The following is a 21,843-nucleotide window of genomic DNA, read 5'->3' on the forward strand; positions in this document are numbered from 1 at the left end:
GCCACATTAGAATGCATGGAGGTCTGTATTGGACTTTAGAACTCTTCCATATCTTCCATTTTTTTGTGTGTTCTTTGATTCTGCAATTTAGACGTCTGTATGATTCTCCTATATTATTAATTTCAGGTGGGTATATGCGTGGTATTAAATATAGTAATAATCTTAATGGTAAAGAACCACGTAGCGTCCTCGTTCAACTATATTAGATCCTAGACAAACTTCTACCACGCAATAAAAGCAACGCCCACTTGCTCCGCATCAAATAGAGATTGCAAACGATCACCTCTCTAGATAATACGTTTCCGTTCAACTCCTTTTTTTTTTTAATTGAAACATATCATTTATAACAGTGCATCCAATTATAGTGGTGTATAAAATAAACAGGTAACATGTAAAATCACAGGAGGGGCTTAATAATACAGAGGCAAAAAATTAGCTGTGCAAAAAACGCGAATTAACAGGGATTAAAGTAACAATTTTTAAATTTAAAAAAACTTCTTAGATTCAATAAGTAATTATAATAATGGAGAAAAAACAGAAAAACGATGGTGGGATAAATTATACAAGGGTCTATTCTGAAAGGTGCTTTGTGGCACTTCACAGTCTGATAGCCAAGAGATGCTACAAAGTTACTGATTTTTCTGTTTCATTCTAAGTTGAATAAGTCGATATTGAATTTGTTAGCCACACATGAGTTTATGTATTCAATGAGCTCTGTTTTTTGATATCACTGTTGTTGGAAGGCGATATATAGAAAGTATGATTGTGAAATGCTCCTGGAAGGGTCATAGAAGTAGACGCCTTAAAGGATTTCTGGAGCATCATAAGAACGGGAGAGGATTTTCAACAGGAATTTAATCAAATAAAAAATAAGTTTTCTGTTTATATTCGGGGCCGACCACGGTCGGAGGATTTCATAAGATACAGAGAATACAAGAAATAGCACCGTATTTAGTAGTCGCAGGAGCTCGAACCACGGTCACTCAAAGCACGTGTACTCTCGGGGCTGGCGGCTTTTCTATTTGACTTCGTGCTGAAGTAGACAGAGTGAATTATTGTGGCATCTATGATATCATCTTTATCATGAACTGGATGTTTAAAACGACTACTGCTGGAAATACAGTAGACTCCCGATTATCCAGGGCGGTTTAACTGGGAATGAAAAAAAAATTGACTTAAATGTCTTAAAAATCAATTACAGTATCTACTTACAACAATTCATTTTTAAATTTAAATGTTAAAAAAAAAAACCTCTTGGGGCCCCCTTAACCCGCTACTGGGCGTCTACTGTACAATCCTGTTCCGTAAAGGTTGGCGAGTGGGCATACAAATAGGTACGTATTCATTAGTTAGTGCATGTTAAGCGGGTGGGCACACTGAGTTGCGATTGTTCAGTAAGTACATACGTATTTTGTTTTACGTTTATTTCAACGGTTTTAAAGTTTCCCATTATGTTAAAAACAAAAACTTGACCTCATCTATAAACATGAAAAAGGTGCTGCTCCATTAAGCTTTAATGAAGTACAATGTTGTGAGCAAACTGTACGAGATTTAATAAAGAATAAAGTCAAATTTATCGGATTTGCTGGAGTTTCAGATAGTGCACTCAGTGGAGTTTCAGATAGAAGCAAATTGCTTTCCTTTTTCAATAAAGAATAGAACATACGAGTATACGTATATAATTCGGTTATATATATATATTAAATGCATATTCCAGATTTTTTGCTTATTTTGGCATTATGCGGGATATCAATTATCCTGGGAAATTAATTTCCCGACCTCCCCGGTTAATCGGGAGTCAACTGTAACACCAAGGTGTTACACTTCACTTCTTTGGTAATGGAAGTGAGTTAATATGATACTGGTAGTCTGTTTGAGGTTTAATTCTTTTTGAGAATTAAACCTCAAACAGACAAATGGGATAGATCAGCACTTGGAAGGATTCAAGGGCATTCCGTTGGAAGCCACCCAACGGAAAGTTCGTTGGGTGTCCACCAACTGGCTTAGTTTGTTGAGTGGGTGCTGTAGCAGATATTGATCTAGAAGTCACATATGGTGATGTATATTTAGACAACGTCGATGACAATCATCCCAAGGAGGAAAAAAAAATGTAGTGATAATTCGAAGGTGCGGCTTATATCCCTCCTGCTGGAAATGACAGATTTCTTCTTAACTCACAAATAAATAAACTAATTAAATTTTCCACGTAGTGGAAAATTTAAATAAACTAAGTGGAAAATTTAGTGTTAAATTTTCCACGTAGTGGAAAATTTAATTATTTTGAATTTACAGCTGATTTAAAGAAGAGGAATCGTAGATAAGAATTAATTATTGAAATGTGCCTTCTTCATTATCAATTCCAGTGTGAAATTCATTATCCCCCCCCCTCCACACTAAGATGCTACATACTGAGTATCTTGGCGTGCTTTAACTCGTACTTAGTCTTCGGATGTAACAATTTGCATTAACATTTTAATCACAGAAACTGAACTTTATTTTCATCCATGCCTTTGGTCTAAAAAGAAAAGTACGATACTTATGAGTCCAAATGTCATTACTAGTAAGGAAATCGAGCACGCAACTGGAACTCCACATATTAGTATCAGCGTGCAGAACGACTCGAACCTTCTCACTACACTGCATAAATTATCTCAGAAATCCAACACGCAAATGTCTCAAAATTTATCACACGGGTTACACCCTTACGTTCTTCCCATTAACTCACCCAGTAAATTCGAAAATTAAAATATTCATGATCACGTATTTAGTATTATGGGATACTCCCCGCTCAACGTTTTATATTTCTTATTTAAAACGTTTCACCTAAGTCAAAATGTTTTCCTTATTTTAGTTTAGAAGCATAATTAGCTCGTCCTTGCTCACATAAACTACTGTACTTAATTATAGATAGCCATTCATAAAATGAGGTTCTAGCTGCATGAAGGCAGTTAAAAGCATATCGGAAATGAGAGATTCACTTCGAAATGTACCAATTCCTAAAACTGAAGTTAGTAATGAGCGTCTCAAATAATGCACCCAAAAATATTTTGTGACAGTAGCCACTAAACTACGACTCAGTATTTAGACCACCCAATGGAGCTCATATTGTGCTTTGGATCTTCCTTTGGCTTCTTTATTTTAATGAAAAAGAAAAAAATAATAATGAGAGTAGGATAGGTACAGACAGAAAAGGAAAGTACTAATGAAATTACAATTACAGGTTTTAAATGATTACAGTTTAAATCCTCACTAAAAATAAGGAGGGTAGGAGATTTGGGTTCATAATTGTTTCGTTTCTATTAATGACAAAGAACAGTAACACACTTTGAAGCATAATGAAAGCAAATATGAAATTTGGGAGTTCAGAAAAAAGAATATGGCCTTTTCGTTTTTCTGAACTCCATAACCAAAACTACGTGACACTGCGAAATAATGAAACTATATTTCTGGTTATATTCTCACTGTGAACGTTATTTGACTGTTCTGAAAATGTTATTTTTATGTTCTGGTATGCAGCTGGCATAAGTGCCTAATCTGCAGTGGAGATATTTTGAAAAAAAAAGTACCACTTGTTAGTTAAAAAATAGATAACTTGATACAACAGATATAGTCTGTTGTATCAAGACTACATATTCAAGGTAAAAGAAATCGGGTATCACGTTGAACTATTTCGAGTTCTTCGGAGAAAATCTTTTGGGCAAGAGATAATTACATCATGAGATTACATTCTTGTTACTAGATAAAACGGCACTCGGGAGCAACAAGTTGGATATTACGGGAAAAGATTACCTTGAGTACTAGTATTGTGCAGCATGAACACAATGGCTCTCCACTTCCAGTGGGTGGAGTACAGTTTTACAAGATAGAAAGGAATAAGTAAAGATTTTATCGACGTGGCCGAATCGATAAGCACCTTTTTGGATGGTTGATAGCAGCCTTTCTTGGTCAAGAAAGGCTGCTATCAACGATCTCAGAATCCAATACAGTATATGCCTAACCGCAGAGCTCAGCGCTCCGCTTACTACTATTCAAAGCACACGGGAATTGCGAAACTGCAAACGTGAGAAATTACTTTGACTGACTCCTTTCGCAAATTGCGGTACAACTTGTGAGCTAAATGAAAGGTGCAGCCCTATATCTAGTAGCATCGTAAATCAGGTATTATCATATCGAACTTCCAGGAAGGAAGCGAACAAGTTGCTGAGAGCTTTTCTTCCTGTATAGGGACATCCTCTTCTATACATAGAAAATTTCGATATATGGGGTTAAAGGAATGCTTAAATTACTGCTCGCACTGAGCGGTAATGAGCAAATAAACCCTCGAACCTCTTTCAGGTATAATTTCTTTCCGTTTAGCTATTTTGCAGATACCTCAATCAAAGCTGATAATAATCTACTCTTAGCCTCATACTGTTTGGTAAGTAAGCAGCAGTCATTATCAATTCGCTGCAGGATGGAAGCCTCCTCAACAATTCATGTTGAGGGAAATGGACCATAATCTGTCACGCTAGTCCAGTGCGGGTTGGCAGATCGACAGTATTTAACAGTCTGGGGCTTGAACCCCGGTCTATTCAAATTACCATTATAGCAAATGCATGATTTACAATATCTAACATTACCAAGACTTACATTATGACTTCCAGTCGAACTTTGAAACAGAGACAGCTGTTCAGCACGGGACTCGAACTCACGTCTTCCTTCTTCACCAGGTATGGGGTGGACAGCAATTCTACCAATTGTGCTACCCACGAGGCCTTATATTTCGAATAAGTAATGCTTCCCCAACAGAGAAGACATCTCTACCCTCCAGATTTCCAGCACTGCCATGTGGAAGAAGGACCGATGCCACCAGTGACCAATCGAAAATAAATAAAGGCAGTAAGTACGTTGCAAGCGGGCAGCAGTACATTGCAAAGTAATGCAGTAACGTTGCAAGCGAGTAGCAGTAACTGAAATCCAGAACTTAACTAGAACTAGTTAAGCTAGAGCAATATGTTAGAAACAGATAATATTCCAGTAGAGATCAGATATTTAAGAAGAGGGATGAGAAGTGAATTTTTTTTTATTTCTCAGTTTTCTTTTCAAGACATTTATCATTATCTCTCTATACATTAAAAAGTTTTCCTTCTAGTGATATTTATTCGAGCCAATGGGAGAAAAGGGCGGGGCAATTACGTCACTACAAATGCGCAGGTAAATAATTATATTGTTGCCTTGCTTTGAAAGACAACTGCACCCATAACGTTCACCAACCTCGTGCACGTGCTTCACTCTGTGATACATGACCATGCACGGCATCATTTGATGTTCCAAATGATGCCGTGTATTTTGTAAATATTTGTTAGTTTGTTATTGTAGTTAAATATTTTAGTCCTGTTCTTTCGGATGCAACAGTATTCCTCATGCATTATGGAACCCGAAGTAAAAGGTCTTTTCCTAAGTGACCTATGTAAACGTAGGTAAATAATTACATAGCAATATTTATTATTCCACCTTGAGAATGCCGCGTGGTGAGGGATAGGGTATCCAACGGGAGAAGAGGGATGCAGATCACGTGGTACAAGTGGTCGGGACAATTACGTCATTACAAATGCACAGGTAAATAATTACATAGATCATTTCCTGATTAGATATCGATCATAGTGGCATAGTGTTTGGGTAAGGTGCCACTTGTAGTTTCCCACATCTGCGCCAACGGTACTCTTGCGATGAATACAGCACCTCTGAAAAAGCCAGAAAAGTGTTGTGTTGCATATGTAGTTTAGTTGGGTTCTGTTGTTTGTGCTGGCTTCTTGGCCGCAGGGCCCCCTAGTGGGACTTCACGTTGTCCACCACCACTGGGAAGTGAGCAAGGCTGCCTACGGTACTCTGGCTGCTCCCATCAGGTGTTGTCTGAACTTCCTGATGGAGAACAAACGAAAAGAAAAAAAAAGCATGAGTGAGAGAGATAGCTGAAGGATTGGAGTAAAAAGTGGGAGGAAAGGTATTAGTGCGTTACGACAGGTGTCTTTTACGTAGAAACGATTTGACTTACTCCGTCATACCTTTACATTTTACGTAGAAAATCGTGCGCGGGGGTGGACGAGCAAAGCCCCCTAATTTTTATTATTATTTTTATTTTATCCTATTATTTGATTTAATTTTAATTTTTCGTTGGATTTGTTTGTAGAATTAGGCACATGCCTTTGTTAGCTAATTCATCGGTTTCTTAAATATTAAAGTGTACTTGGTCCGTAGTGTTTCTCTCAAGTACGTACCACTCAAGCCTGTGATATTGATAAATACGGTTAATGATTGTATTCATTGTCGCAAACTCTTCTGACAGACTCCTGCTTGCCGATTTAATGCTCACCCATAAATTAACTGCTGGCAATACCTCTTGCCAGTATGTAAATCAAGTTTTGGAAGAATCGGCAAGCAGGAGTCTGACAGCGGACAATGAATTTTATTTTTATGTATATTTATCCGTATGTATTTACTTATTCTAAATCTCTGTTTTCTAGTGAAACCCAAACGGAAATGACCCTAAAATCCTTTAGACTTAAAATTCGCAATTAATATTTATTGGAATTTAATTAATTACAAGTCCCGAATTGTAACCCTTTCTATTTTCTACCCCTAACAGCAAGGTCTGATGATGGGTATCGGTAAGATGCCTAAACATCACCTTAAATGTATAGCGGTTTTGGCTATAAGCTTAACCTATTAATTTCACATTGTATATGAGTGGTATTAATTATAGTAATTCCACACAGCCAAGGCTTTTTCTTGCCATTACAACTCATCATAAATCTCGTCAATGCATGACAAAGGGAAGGAAAAACAACAAGTTGCTCACACTTAGCTCTCCAAATTTGAATTCACCTTGTGAAAGAGAAGATTCTGTTGTTTTTCTCTCTGCTATAGAAAATTATTAAGTGCGAGAAATTGAATTTCAACCCAATACTTTATTAAAATCAAAATACCACCATGTACAATGAAATGACAAAATTCATAGCATACCTGGTTCCTGGGCAACACTTCTATTACAGATAACGCTTCACGACGCTGTCACCCCTCTCCCTAGTGGACGAACTCACCGCTTGGAAGGTATAGAGGTTCACTGCATTCATGTAGACGGTAATTAGATGTCAGTATGGATAAACGTCGTGAGTTAACCGACTTTGAAAGAGGGATGATAGTGGGTGCCCGACGCATCGGTCACTATCGCGGAGATGGTACGGAAATTGCACTATCCCCGTTCGACAGTATCCAGAGTATATCGGGAATACACCATTACCGGAATAACATCTCATCGCGGACAGCGCTGTGGGCACAGAAAGGTAGTGAATGAAAGTGGCCGTCACATCTGTTTCGCATTGTTTCAGCTAACCGGAGAGCAACAGTGGCACAAATCACAACCGACTTCAACGGGGGAAGTGCCAGAAACGTCTCCACGAAGGCCATCAGGCGATCATTAGCCGCAATAGGTTATGGGAGACGCCGACCCAACACAGTCCCATTGCTAACACCACCACACAGGACTCTACGCCTCAACTGGGCGAAAGAACATCGACACTGGACCTTGAATGATTGGAGACGGGTCTCCTGGTCCGATGAGTCCCGTTTCCACTTATTTCCATAAGTGGAAACTGGACTTTCGGGAGGGTGCATCTGGCGGAAAATGCATGAAGCTATGTACCCGTCATGTCAAGAAGGAACTGTTCAGGCAGGTGGATGGTCGGTAATGGTCTGGGAGGGGGTTCAACTGGCATACGTCGGGACTTCAGGTACGTCTAGAGCATCTCTGAACGGTCTAGGTTACGTGTCCATCCTTGCAGACCATCTGCATCCCTTCACGGTCATCGTGTACCCAGAACAATGGATTCTTCCAGCAGGACAATGCGCCTCTCCACAGAGCAGTGGTAACTAGAACATGGTTCGAAGAGCATTCCGCAGATTTTATCACCATGGAATAGCCTCCCCATTCACCGGACATGAACCCTGTAGAGCACCTTTGGGATTCTGTGGAAAGGTCCGTTCGAGCTGTGGATCTTCTCAATCTCAATAAAATTAATAAACAGTTAAAATAAATATACATCGAAATCTTTCAGGCATAGGTTGTCTTTTCTCAGTCGCAAAAGTTAGTTTTTTTTTTTTTTTTTTTTTTTTTTGATTTGGTAGTTATTGGCGCGTCGGCTTCTGTGGCCATATTGCACCTCCCAAGGTTTTTGCAGTACTTTGATCCAAGCCCGAGGCGAGAATCGAACCCGCGACCTTTGGGTTGCCGGGCAGGTACTTTACCCACTCGGCTAGCCCGGTCGGCTGCAAAAGTTAGTACAAAAATGAATAAAGAATGCTCGGTATGGTGGTCATGCGAGGTGAACCGCATGAACGGGCGCTGGCAACAATTAGCAGTTGGAAAATTTGGGCAGAATACCCAAGTGTTATATATTTAATAAACAGTTAAAATAAATATACATCGAAATCTTTCAGGCATAGGTTGTCTTTTTTCAGTCGCAAAAGTTAGTACAAAAATGAATAAAGAATGCTCGGTATGGTGGTCATGCGAGGTGAACCGCATGAACGGGCGCTGGCAACAATTAGCAGTTGGAAAATTTGGGCAGAATACCCAAGTGTTATATATTTAATAAACAGTTAAAATAAATATACATCGAAATCTTTCAGGCATAGGTTGTCTTTTTTCAGTCGCAAAAGTTAGTACAAAAATGAATAAAGAATGCTCGGTATGGTGGTCATGCGAGGTGAACCGCATGAACGGGCGCTGGCAACAATTAGCAGTTGGAAAATTTGGGCAGAATACCCAAGTGTTATATATACTGTATACAGTATATAGATTCATTGAAAATTGCGCTTCTCCAAAACTGTTTAACCACTAGGTACGTATATCTCTCTAAAATCCGGTACCTCTCAATTTCTGAGGGTACTGAATTTTTAAGAGTTATTATATTAATAAACATTACATTTAAAATAAAATACTGAATAAAGTTATAATTAAGAGACTAAGATTACCATTAAATTAAAAAAAAAAAAAACATTATGCCATTGATCTAAATGGAATGCCAATAACATATTTTCAACAATTAAAAAGATAATTGCCTCGAGTAATTCAACCTATCTCGGAAGCCTAGCATATTTCCAAATGGCTTCAAACATGTATTCATTCCATCGATCTATAGAAGTGTTGAAAAGAAAAGGCTTGCCGCCTGAACCCTGTTGCGTTATGCTTGGTGTAACCAGGAATTCATTCTATTCGCTGCAGTGAAACAACGCACCCGACCGAATCGTGCATTACGCGAGAAGAGAGTACTGTAATTACAATATACAGAAAAAATTACGTGTATATGGTACTTAGCCCAAATAAACTAAAATAAAATATGGTCCCTAACTACAATTTGAAAATGTTTCCGCTTTGTAAGCATTGCTTATCAATTTTTCAAAAGTTTCTCAATGTGGTTGATTAAAACTCATTGCTATCACGGTGAACAGGCAATTAAGTTAAAAGCGTAACTAACCTAGTAACAATTTCTGCCCATTAGGCGAACACTGTATGCCAAAGGTAAACGTCGAGTTCTTCATATATTCATTCGACATTTATTTAAATAACATTAAATACTGAAATAACTGGGGGGAACCCAAATTTGCTAAAGGATGTGCTTTGTTATTATTATAAAATAATAATAATAATTATTATTATTATCTTTCTATACATTAAAATAATTTTCCTCCTAATGATATTTATTCAGCCAATGGGAGAAGAGGGATGTGGGTTACGTGTAATACGCAACAAGTACAAAAATACGTAACAGAAGCTTGTTTTACCGTGGTAAAACAAGCTTCTATTTAAGCCTGGTCACGCGCTGTGTTTATCTAACACGACACACAGTACCATTCTTGATTTGCATATGTAACGTATTTATTTAAATAAACTAAATGCAACAAGGCATATTTTAAGATTCTATACAATATCGGTGTAGATACACCATAGACAACTCTTAAAGAAAAACTACGATCGTAGTGCGAAAGGCACCCACCGATGAAAAGCCTACTATCTTTGAAACGGCCCATCTGGGTGGTGGTGGCGCCCACCGAGAATAAATAACAATAGTCTTCTCTATTAGTGAAGCGTTACTTATTTGGGGTAGTGCAATACTTGGTAACTCGTTGTGAAGGATGAGCACAATATGAGATACAGATGAAGTGATGCCTTTCACACTAGGATCGTAGTTTTTCTTTAAGAGTTGTCTATGGTGTATCTACACCGATATTATATAGATATCGTAACGTATTTATGTATTCATAGCTGAGGAAGAGACACTGTGTCGAAAGCTTCTGCAAGTATTTTATTTTATCAAAAGAAGCGGGCGCAGCGAGCAGGGGGCGAGGCCCCCTAGTTATTATTATTATTATTATTATTATTACGCAGCACCTCTTTCAGAAACAGGGAGACTGAAACTAAATTAAAGGGCGCATCAAATGCAGCGCTTCTACTAGCTTTCTGACTAAAATACAGCGCAAACTGTTGCAAAAAAAAAATGCGACACACTACCCAAATACACATTAAAATACACGGAAAAATATAGGAGATATAAGAAATACATAACATGAGCAAGAGTCAAATGAACCTTCAAAATAAAAAAAATATAAAAAAGTCACCCAACGGTAGATAATCCGTTAATCTTATAAATACCGTATTAAGAAATGGGTTCAGCTGGCAGTGAGCTGTTGCCTTTACTTCATGGCATAAAGCCATGAGGTGTCGTCGTACGATGCCGATATTCTACGGTAGATTACTGCATTAGGTCGGGTATTCAGAAATTTTGCGCTCGGATGCGGTTGAAGTTTTTAAATGTAAATAATTTCATATAATAATACCAAAAATTAATATACTAACTCATAAAGTAACTGTTTTTATTATTTTTTTTTCCCTAAGTAACATTATTTACAAAATTATAACGAGTACAAGTATATCGTGTGTGTGCGCGCGCAATTTGAATTACACCCACACAACGCTATTCCACTACTGGTATACTTAACTCTATAAATTGTATACATTTGCCTAAAAGGTAGGATTACATTTCTAGATTCTAGATTTAAAATTATTTTTTTTTAACTCTCCATCCTCTTAATATCGCATTGCCAAGCGTAAAAAGGAGACGAAAATACGAGACACGAGACTCATAACTGAACAGAACTGAAAGAACATTAAATTTCCAAAAATTTCAGATCAAAAGAACACCAACTTAAGGTTGCATTCATCGCAGTAAATTCAAAATTACTGTATAATTTAAATAATTTATGACCATACATACAAAATTGCTAAATTTTGATTTTTAGTTGTTTATTAAAATTATTTTTATAAAGTGTGTATTTGATTTGAATTTTTATGGCGCATGGGCAATTAGCAATGATGTGCAGGAATTCAAGGGTATAAAGTGAAGTATATGAAGATAAAAGAAACAGAGTATACATTCACATTTAAGAAGATAAAAATAGATTATATAATTAAGAAAATATATATTTAGAGTTTGAAATCGGAGCTAGATACGGGTCGACGCATCCCCCCGTTGTGAATGGCGATTGTTATTTTAGTCGATTATGCGATCTGCATAAATTACATATTATCGTCGATGTCGCGGGTAACATTTTAGGGCATGCAATTTCCTCAGGTATTTGTCAAGTACATTCCTCCATCTGTAAAAAACGGGAAGGATTTATTTCTTGCCAACCCAGCCAACAGTTCCAGTGCAACAAGTAAAACTGTTTTCTGTATCTGGATTTCTAATCCAAGGAAGGAGAAGAAAACAGCTGAAGTCGGAAACTGCTGATGTCCTGTTTCTGAACAAGAATTTACTAAAAATTTGTAAAATTAATTATCTTATGGATATATTTCTTTTTTTGTTATTTTTATGTTTTATACACAACAGAATAAAATATTAATATTATTAATTGATATTATTATTTTAATTTAAAGCTACTATTTTATTATTACTGACATATAGAAAACTTTAATACAAAAACTTAATATAATTATCTTAACACGCCAACTGTCCAGCCAGTTGTTTTCAATGGTTTAGATTTTGTTCCCGTCGATGTCTGGAGGAATTTCAAAGTGCTCAATCGAAGCTGCAGATCTCATATAGAAGAAGCAGAGGTTCCCACCTGAGAGCTATTCCGCGTTTGTCAGTCTTCATAAAGTGAAAACTGGCCTGCCAACGCGCAATATTACAAATGCACAACACGGACATTAACAAGCTAAAGTGCTGTTAAAATAATCATTTTTAATTTTTGTTTTAATCTGTTCATGGGTCGTAGTACAGTTCAGCGAAATTCAAACAGTTTGATTACCGGATACCATTCCTGTCATTTGTCTTGCTAATGCAATCCTTTTGAACCTACCAAAGCGAACTGACATTGCAGAAAGATGGAAGAACGAATTTAAGAAACAATCCAGTAGGCCAACTAAAAGGCATCCTGACAGACCTCTCTACTAGGGCTTACAATACCGAGATACCGGGATCCCGAATACCGAGATCCGGGTCATTTTTCCGGTACTGTATTCCAATACTAGTATTGATACAAAAATATCGGTTTTCAGGGACTAATTTAAAAAATAATTGTTTATGATTTATTCAGATAAAGGTTATAAAATCATCTTTATGTGATTTTATAACCATCCAAATATGATAAATATTTACAAAAGTATATTGCAGTAGAATTTGGCAAAGAAATTGTCATGCAATTAGATTCCAAGACTCGTTGAAACAATTTACTGTCCATGCTTGAAAGTTTTTTTGACTTGAGATACTGTATGCAGAAAGCTTTAATTGATTGATTAGATTCAAGTATTCATTTCTGTGAGGATGAATTTAATTTATTATCGGTGGCTATATCTACACTAATGCCAAAAGTTAGCGGTATATGCGCTATGCAGCAAAGAAGCAAATTTTTTTAATTGCAGATGCGGCCATAAAATTTACGATGCCTCTTGGCAATCAAAATTCTAAAAGAGCTAGAGAATTGCATACGCCATTGAAACTCCATATTTCACAGAGGCGTACAAATTTATCACAGATTCTTCAGTATTTGCAAAGCGGAACACAATATGATAGCAATTTATTTTCCAGACTCAGTAAAGATACCATAGTGAATATTATACTTCGCTTAATAAAACGTCTTTCTACTTCAGAAAATGATGAACACAATTCAACATTAGAAGACCAACATGGAACAGAACATCAGTGTTCCGCAAATTCTTTCCAATATAATAAATTGCCTGACTCTAATGAGATTTTAAAGGATAAACTTGAGTCTGCAATTAATGAAATATTTTTACTGTTCCTGCTAAAAAAATTCAAGGCCTAGAAAATATTGTTAAAAGAGAAATAACATTTTTTGAAGATGAGGGAATAACGGTGATAAACCTGCAACTCGTCTACGACTATTTTAGTACAACTGCATAATCTTGCAGAATCCGAAAGGGTGTTTTCTTCCGCTAATCAAATATGTACCAAATTTAGATCCAGTTTAAACGATAACACTATTGATTGCTTATGTTTCTTAAGAGCTCACTTTATTCAGACAGGTAATATGGATGCTTAAATATAACTAAAATTTGCAGTATCAATCGTATTTATTTTTGTTTTTAGAATAACTGTATTTTTAATCATTTTTGTCAGAATATTTATTATTGTAATAAAAGTTTGATTTAAAACATGAATTCAAGTAAATACTTGTTTTTCCTTACTTTATTGCACCTAATTGTCATCAAAATTTATTGAGAAAAATGTTTGTTTTTAGAATACCGGTATTAAGAATTCGACTGGAATTGTGAGCCCTACTCTCTACTAACAGCGAAGTCCGAAATCTAAGCAACAACAGGAATAATTGCGAATGCGCCCACTGTCCGTTTGGAGTCACATGGCTTTGATATTTTAGTATTTCTAAAATATGGGGAAAACTAGGCCATGAGGCACCAGTATAAGCTGTTTTAAAAACAACATGCGATTAATGGCCGGTTTGCCTGCAGGACGCAAAAGTTAAGTTTCAGAGGCTTTTGCATCCTGCAGGCAAAAAGAACTAGCTGAAGCCTTACAAGAGCAATGGAGAAATATTCTAGCCTCCTCTACTTACCAAAAATTGTGGAACGTGTAACCTATTAATGTGATTAAAGCCAGAGGGGGGTCTACATACTCGATATTAAAAATTTTTCTTTTTTAATCCGATACTGGAAATTTAGTGTCCGATATTTAGCGTCCCAGTTCTCGTTGAAGGACAGCATATGTGTCAATATAAATTTACAATAACTTATGTAACAGGACTTAAAAGTAAAAATGGACGTTAAAATAGCAAAACAATTTATAATTGCTATTGTTATATTAAATGTGAGTCGCGCGCGCGCACACACACACACACACACACACACACACACACACACACACACACACACACACACACACACACACACACACACACGTATTACGAAATCATGTTTTATTTTAAGTTCGATCATTAAAATACTGATAATATATTACTAGTATAAAGGTTTTTTTTTTTTTTTTTTACCCCTAAGTGTGTGGAGATGTGGAATCTCTGGAAATGCTCGCCAATGCGGGAGCTAACGCCCATACTCCTGATATTCATGGTGCCTATCCCATACATTATGCCGCTCAAATGTGTGGACCAAACAGCGAGATGGGAAACAACGTTCATAATGGTCTTTCTGTGCTTCGGAAACTGCTGCAGTTAGGAGTTGATGTCAACTGTCTGGATCAAGATGGCCGTAGCCCTCTCTTATGGGCAGCCAGTGCAGGTACTAATCTTAGTATAAAAGTTTAAGTTTAATATCTCTTTGTCTTTATTTACAATCAAAAAGAACTTTACTATCTACGTAGTAGTATCATAGTAGCTGCCAACTTATGGCTTTCATAAACGTAGAGATTAGGTAAATGTAGGCAGGACGAAAAGAGAAGAATTTTTCGCCAAACCAGTACGAAAACAGAATCTGGTTTTCTTTTTTTCAAAAAAGCAGTAGAAATTTTTCGTAAAACAAGGAAAGCAGGAGATTTAAAAACTGTTGGAATAGCAAATTTACACATAACATTCTTCAATACGTCTAGAAGTAATGACGTCAGTACATGAAAATCAGACATGCTCAATTGAAGAGCTCTGTTCGGATTCCGAAACGATGACATGACAATTAAAAGAAACAAGCTAAAGCAAACTTCTTTATTAAATCCAAAGAGAGAGAAAAGCTACCTTCCCTACAAGTGATGCTTACTTGACTGTTTATCAGCTTGCTTGCCTGTTTAGAATTGCTTTAATCGGAAGACTGCGATTATTATTATTGTTATTATTGCTCTTGTATTATTTCTCCGTGATTGGGGGTTCCACCTCGTGACGGGTATTGCTACCAAGTACACAGGGTGATTGTTGTTGTCTGGTGTTACTGTTGGTCGAGAAACTCTGATTATCCTACAGGTGTTCAGGATTGCGACTTTCTGGAGTTACTTGTAGATGTTCGCTGGGAGACCTATTGCTAGGCTGATATGTAGGGTCTTTGGCACCATACCTGTGGTTGACACGATGATTGGGATGGTCATTACTTGTTGCATATGCCACATCTCTTTGATCTCCTGTCTTAGGTTCGTGTACTTCCTGATCTTTCTCCCATGGGTTTTCTGCAGTTTCCAGTGTCAGGTACCGCTGTGTCAATCAGATAGGTAACCTTTTTCTTCTTGTCCAAGGGGTATGTCCGGTCTCTTGTGTGAGATTGTCCTATCCGTTATTATGGCGAGGTCCCAGTACAGCTTGTGGGTTGGGGGTCTCTATTTGGGTTCGTACTTGTAGTACGGTACACTTTCTTCGATCAACTGGTATTTCCTTGCTAGCTTCTGATGTATTATCCTGGCTACCTGGTCGTGTCTATGAGTGTACTCAGTCTGGGTGATAACCTTGCATCCAGTGGTAACGTGTTGGATCGTTTCTAAGGCGAGGTGACATCGTGAACATGTGTCACCGGGTTCTTGGCGACTTATTTTCTATAGTTCCTAGTGTTGATTACCTGGTCTTGGATGGCGAGCATGAATCCTTCAGTCTCAGGGAGGAGCGTCCTGCTCGTGATCCATGCATTGGAAGCAATTTTATCTATGTGATCTTGATGGAGATCAGTGTAGTGTCTGCCAAGTAGTGTCTTCCCTGCCCATCTTTCCAGCTTCGTTTGTGTCTCCTGGTTGGGGGGGGGGGCGAACTCCTCGCTTAGGTCGAGTGGAGTATACAGATTGTCTATCTTCCTTATGGCCTGCTGGAGTGCTGCTGTGTGTTTCTGGAAGTAATCCTTCAGGCTAGCAATCGCTGTCTTCTGTTGCTCAATAAGGTCTATCAGGCCCCTTCCTCCTTCTTTCCGGACAATTGTCAGTTTCTCCACTGCAGATTTCGGGTGGTGTTGGTGGCTCTTGGTCATCATTGTTCTTGTATTTCTCGTGATATCCTCCAGCTCGGTGTTAGTTCAATCTATGACCCCGAAGGAGTATGTTAGCACTGGGACTGTTTATGGCTTTAATTGTGTTCCTCCGTTCAACTTTGCTTTCAGCAGGCTTCTGAGTCTCTGATGGTATTTTTCGGTCAGGCAGGCCTTAATTTCCTTGTGCTGTAACTACTGAGCCTACATCATCCCCAAATATTTGTAGGCCTCTCCCTCTGCCATGGCTTCGATCTCTTTACCCGTCTGCAGCTGGTAGTTTCGTTTGACTAATTTTCACTGGTGCAATCCGTGGGGTCTTGCATTTCTCTAGACCAAATTCCATCCTAATATCATTGCTGAATTCTTCGGTGATCTGGAGTAGTTGTTGGAGTTGCTTCTCGGTTCCCGCGTAGAGATTGATGTCATCCATGTACATCAGGTGGGTGTGGGTGTACAGGTTCTTCCTTCTTTCAGGTTATATCCATACTTGCTACTGTTTAGCATGTTGGATAGCGGGCGGGTTAAGTGGCAGACAGAACTACAATGGGCTCAGGGCATCTCCCGAAAAGATTCCTCTCCTGGTGGGGATTGGTCTGGTTGTGATGTTTTCGACCTTAATGGTGGTATCCCATTTCGCCATCATTTCTCCTAGGAAGTTTGTCACTATCGGATTGACTTTGTAGATGTTCAGCGCCTCTATTAGCCAGCTATGGGGCACGGAGTCGAAGGACTTGCTGTAATCGATGTAGGCTGTGTACATGTTGCAGTGCTTCTTGTAGGCTTGCTCCATAACCGTGGCGTCTATGGTTAATTGCTCCTTGCATCCTTTGCTCAGCCGCTTGCATCCTTTCTGCTGTTCAGCCATTATGTACTGGCTCTCCAAGTGGTCTGATATCTTCCTGGTTATGCAGCTGGAAAGGATTATTATTATTATTGCTCTTATATTATTTCTCCCTGATTGGGGGTTCCACCTCGTGACTGTTATTACTACCAAGTACAGAGGGTGGCTGTTGTTATGTCTGGTGTTACTGTTGGTCGAGGAACTTTCTGACTATCCTACAGATGTTCAGGATTGCGACTTTCTGGAGTTCCTTGTAGGTGTTCTCTGGGAGACCTATTGCTGCTACCTGCGGATTTTTTTTACTTTAGGGTCTTTGGCATCATACCTGTGGTTGATCGGAATGGTCGTTACTTGTTCCATATGCCACATCTCTTTGATCTCCTGTCTTAGGTTCGTGTACTTTCTGATTTTTTCCCCATGGGTTTTCTGCAGGTTGCCAGTGTTGGTTACCGCTATGCCAATCAGATAGGTATCCTTTTCCTTCTTATCCACAAGGGTTATGTCCGGTCTGTTGTGCGGGATTGTCTTCTCCATTATTATGGCGCGGCCCCAGTACAGCTTGTGGGTTGTAGTCTCTAGTACTGCCTGGGGTTCGTACTTGTAGTACGGTACACTTTCTTCGATCAACTGATATTTCCAAATTATTATTATTATTAATAAATCTAAAGTGTGTGTTGACACCCCTGGATAACCTTAGGCTAGCAGCATATCTAGAAGAAATATGAAACAGTATTTTGATATAGGGTTTTGGGGTCTCTTACATTATTTGAGTAGCATATTCAAATATATTCATCAATTAATCTGATGTTTTTAAAATTAGTTGTGAGATTGCAAAATACTTATTTACCCGAATTAATTTACAAGTATTTACAAAATACTTATTTATCCGAAGCAATAAATATTTACAAGGTACTTATTTACTTGAATTTATATCAGAAGTTCTTTGTTTTCAGGAGTTGGAAATCCAGTTCACGATCCAAAAGAAGTTTTGGATTAAGAACTGGATTTCGACATGAGTTATTGCTACTTATTAGTGATTGCTTATTGTGCATTTTAATTTGGAAACTATTAAAAATGCTCATATTGCTTTTTTTTTCTTATCTCTTCTGACCTTCTTTAAATCGATTTGTCAGGGGTTGCCACTGTACTGCCAACCTTTTTTTTACTTCAGCGGCTTGCATTAGTTGAAACTGTTGAAATCTATCATTTCTCTTAGCACTTCTGTCTAGGTATTAGTAAATGTCCATCAAATATTTATCTACTTTCATAGAAAAACATGCAGACCACATTCCAACCCACAAATTAATGAGATGACAATTACAACCTATGACCAAGGGCTCAATCTCCTCTTTTAATATCTTAGTATTATTTTTTTATTTATTTTTTTATTTTTTATTTATTTATTTTATTTTTTTTATTATTATTTTTTTTTTTGGCTGGTGCAGCATAAGCCATAGGCTTTCTTGCACCATGCGGCCGTTACTAATACTAATACTACTCCAGTTTTAGGCTCAGCATAACACTGGCATTATTAACAGTTAGCGCAAGGCAGTTTTTTTTTTTTTTTTTTTAAAGGAATCCCACTTGCTTTTCAATTTCAAAAAAGATGCAATGTTGTACAATAGAGTTACTTTCTAATGCTGGTAGTGACAGCAAGCTCTCTCTCTCCTTTTTTTTTTTTTTTTTTTTATTACTAAATGTTACCACAATGGGATATATCTTGGAATCACTTGGATTACTGCCATCTGTAGCAAATGAAAATGGCACATTTTCAAAGCCATCATTATCTCTTCATTCCTTATATATGCAATTTCACTTAAAATGCCTACTGCTGTTGTTATTACTGTAACGTATTTTTTTACTATTTTATTAACGGGAGACATATTTCTGAACAACGGACTTGCATGATTAGCGCAACTCAGAGGAAAATTATGTTCTGTGATATACGATGAGAATAAATATTCGGTACATATGAAATATCACCGTCATTATGAAATACTATTTCTGTATTTTGATTTCAACCCACTGCACGTTTTCCTTATGCAAATGTCTCATTACAATGCGTTTCCCGATACTTAAAACTGAAAAAGTCGCATCTACGAGGGGGATATCAAACGTTTTTCTCCTGACCTTCTGTGTATTCTATGAACGTTGTTTTATTAACGGTATTGTTGTTTATTTAGTAATATATACCAAAGTTTCGTTGCTCTAACTCTTATGTTTCTTTTGTTACAGAGCTGAATATGTGATAGTGTCATAAGGATAAAGGAATATCGCTCCATTATCAAATTCCTGTTTTTGCATGGCAAACAGCGAAGAACTATCGAAGAGAGAGAGATGTCTACGATGTATGGGGGTTATCTGTCCATCGTATGACGTTGTAAAACATTGGAGGTGACAGTTCAAGTGCGGCACGGAGAGCGTCCATGATAAGGAAAGAAGTGGGAGGCCATCCACATCTCACACTGCTGAATTCGTGGAGAAAAGTGAACAGCTGATCCTCAATGACACCGGATAACAAATAGATAGTTTCTAAGACCGGGATAAGCTATGGATCAGTGGAGAGCATAATTCACAATGATTTGAATATGAATACGGTCTCAACTCAATGGCTTCCTCGCTTGCTCACATGTCTTAAGAAAGAAAAAAGGAAGGCTAGCTCTGCTGAATTGATCGTCATGTGTGACAACGATCCTGACCCGTGTTTTCCCGATTGGTGACTACAGATGAACCGTGGATACATCACTTTGACCCAGAAACAAAACATGGTTTGAAAACAATGGAAACATCCATCTACAACTCCCAAAAAACCAGACTGCAAACATCTGCAGGGGAGGTGTTTCTGTCAGTGTATGGGATGAGAAATGGGCATTATTCTCAGATTACCTAGCGAAGGGTACCACTATCAATGCACATTACTACAACAACTTAATGAAGCAATTACATGCTGAAATTAAGGAAAAGCGACGCGGAATGTTCAGCAAACGCGTGCTGTTGCTTCACAACAACGTACCAGCCCGCACCATGATCTTGCCAGGAAGTTAGGACTTCATATCTTCCCACACCCGCCTGACTTAGCACCGTCTGACGTTTTCCTCTTTTTGCAGCTGAAATAATTATTTTTGGGTAGAAAGCTTCTTCTTTTTTTTTTTTTTTTTTTTTTTGCAGTGCAGAGGCAAAATCTGCGACACAGAAGCATGGCTTCAAGAGCAACCCGAGCGCTTATACAAAAAATGGCATAAAGATCCCAAAGATGGGAGAAATACGTCACTTTTGGTGAGACTACATGGAGAAGGATCAATATATGTTCTAAACCTCAACCTCCTGAGACACACAGAACATGGTCAACGGGAAAACTTTTTGATACCCCTGGTATATACAGTACACAAAGCAAACGCCTTACCTTTTCCAGATTTTAGAATACATGAAAAATTTTGCGTATTATGTCTACCGAAATTTTACATCTATTTCTTTGGTATCTTACTGAAAGACAATGTTAATTAGCTTCACACGGTCGCACGTTACTGAGAACAACACTGTTTTCCCGCGTTCCTATTTTTTTCAAAGTAGATTAGGGTATCAACGGCCAATTCGTTCACGAAAATATGCAGAAATTTTCAGAATTTTTAAAAATTTCCAATTTTTAAAACGCAGATTTTATTATTTTGCGGAAAGTAAAAAACGGAGAAAACGATGTTAATGGAAACGAAGAAGGGGATCAATTCGATTCCAAAAGAGAGATTCTCCATCATCAGCTGGAGAGTTGGCAGCTATGATACTTTCTACCAATTTCTTATATGTGGAATCTTGATCCAGATAGCAAAAACTAGTAGTTGCAGAAAATTCCACACTGGAATTAAGATGTCATATTATCGCTCTCAATTGTTATTCCAAAACATCTAAAAAGCCCTCACCTTTTTTGGTCAGCTGGATTCAAATCTCGGCTCTGGAGTGGAAATCGCAAGTTCACCACGTTATTCTTCTAAAATCATTCTTGTACTGCCAATGCTTTTTCACACGGAGCGTTTGTCATGCTGATACAAATATGATTCTCTCTCTCTAAAGAACTATCATGATGCCGTTAAGACAGAATTATTCATAATGGAGGTATGAGGTATATTGAGGGTCTAGCGGCTCCTGGGATTTCTCCCATCTCCGCGAATGTTCTATGTATCGGTGACAGTACCCTGTCATTCATAATGGAATGACAATCAGCTGTACTGACAGTTTCATCGATGACAACCAGCAGACCAACTCCAAATCACGTAAAACAAGCTCATGACATCGCGCCACAACCACCACCGAACTTCACCATTTTTGCAACACAATGTTAATGCAACCACTCTTTAGTCATACGCTATATTTAGGTGCGTCCATCAAGCTCAAAACAAGCTCATGACATCGCGCCACAACCACCACCGAACTTCACCATTGTTGCAACACAATGTTAATGCAACCACTCTTTAGTCATACGCTATATTTAGGTGCGTCCATCCGATCTCACGATCGCGTAATGTGATACATCGCTGTACTGAAAATG

General features: G+C 37.9%; 1 protein-coding gene across 1 annotated transcript in view; it reads left to right on the plus strand.

The window, feature by feature from the left end:
* LOC150084721 (uncharacterized) overlaps positions 1-21,843 on the plus strand; it is a 239,809-nt gene that overhangs the window by 102,864 nt on the left and 115,102 nt on the right. Inside the window, exon 4 of the mRNA XM_090376333.1 lies at positions 14,573-14,812. Coding sequence (XP_090232459.1) covers positions 14,573-14,812 — 240 coding nt within the window. The remainder of the gene's footprint in view (positions 1-14,572; positions 14,813-21,843) is intronic.

This window comes from Mastigoproctus giganteus, chromosome 6 (assembly GCF_048544385.1).
Source record: "Mastigoproctus giganteus isolate SK-2022 chromosome 6, ASM4854438v1, whole genome shotgun sequence".
Taxonomy (NCBI): domain Eukaryota; kingdom Metazoa; phylum Arthropoda; class Arachnida; order Uropygi; family Thelyphonidae; genus Mastigoproctus; species Mastigoproctus giganteus.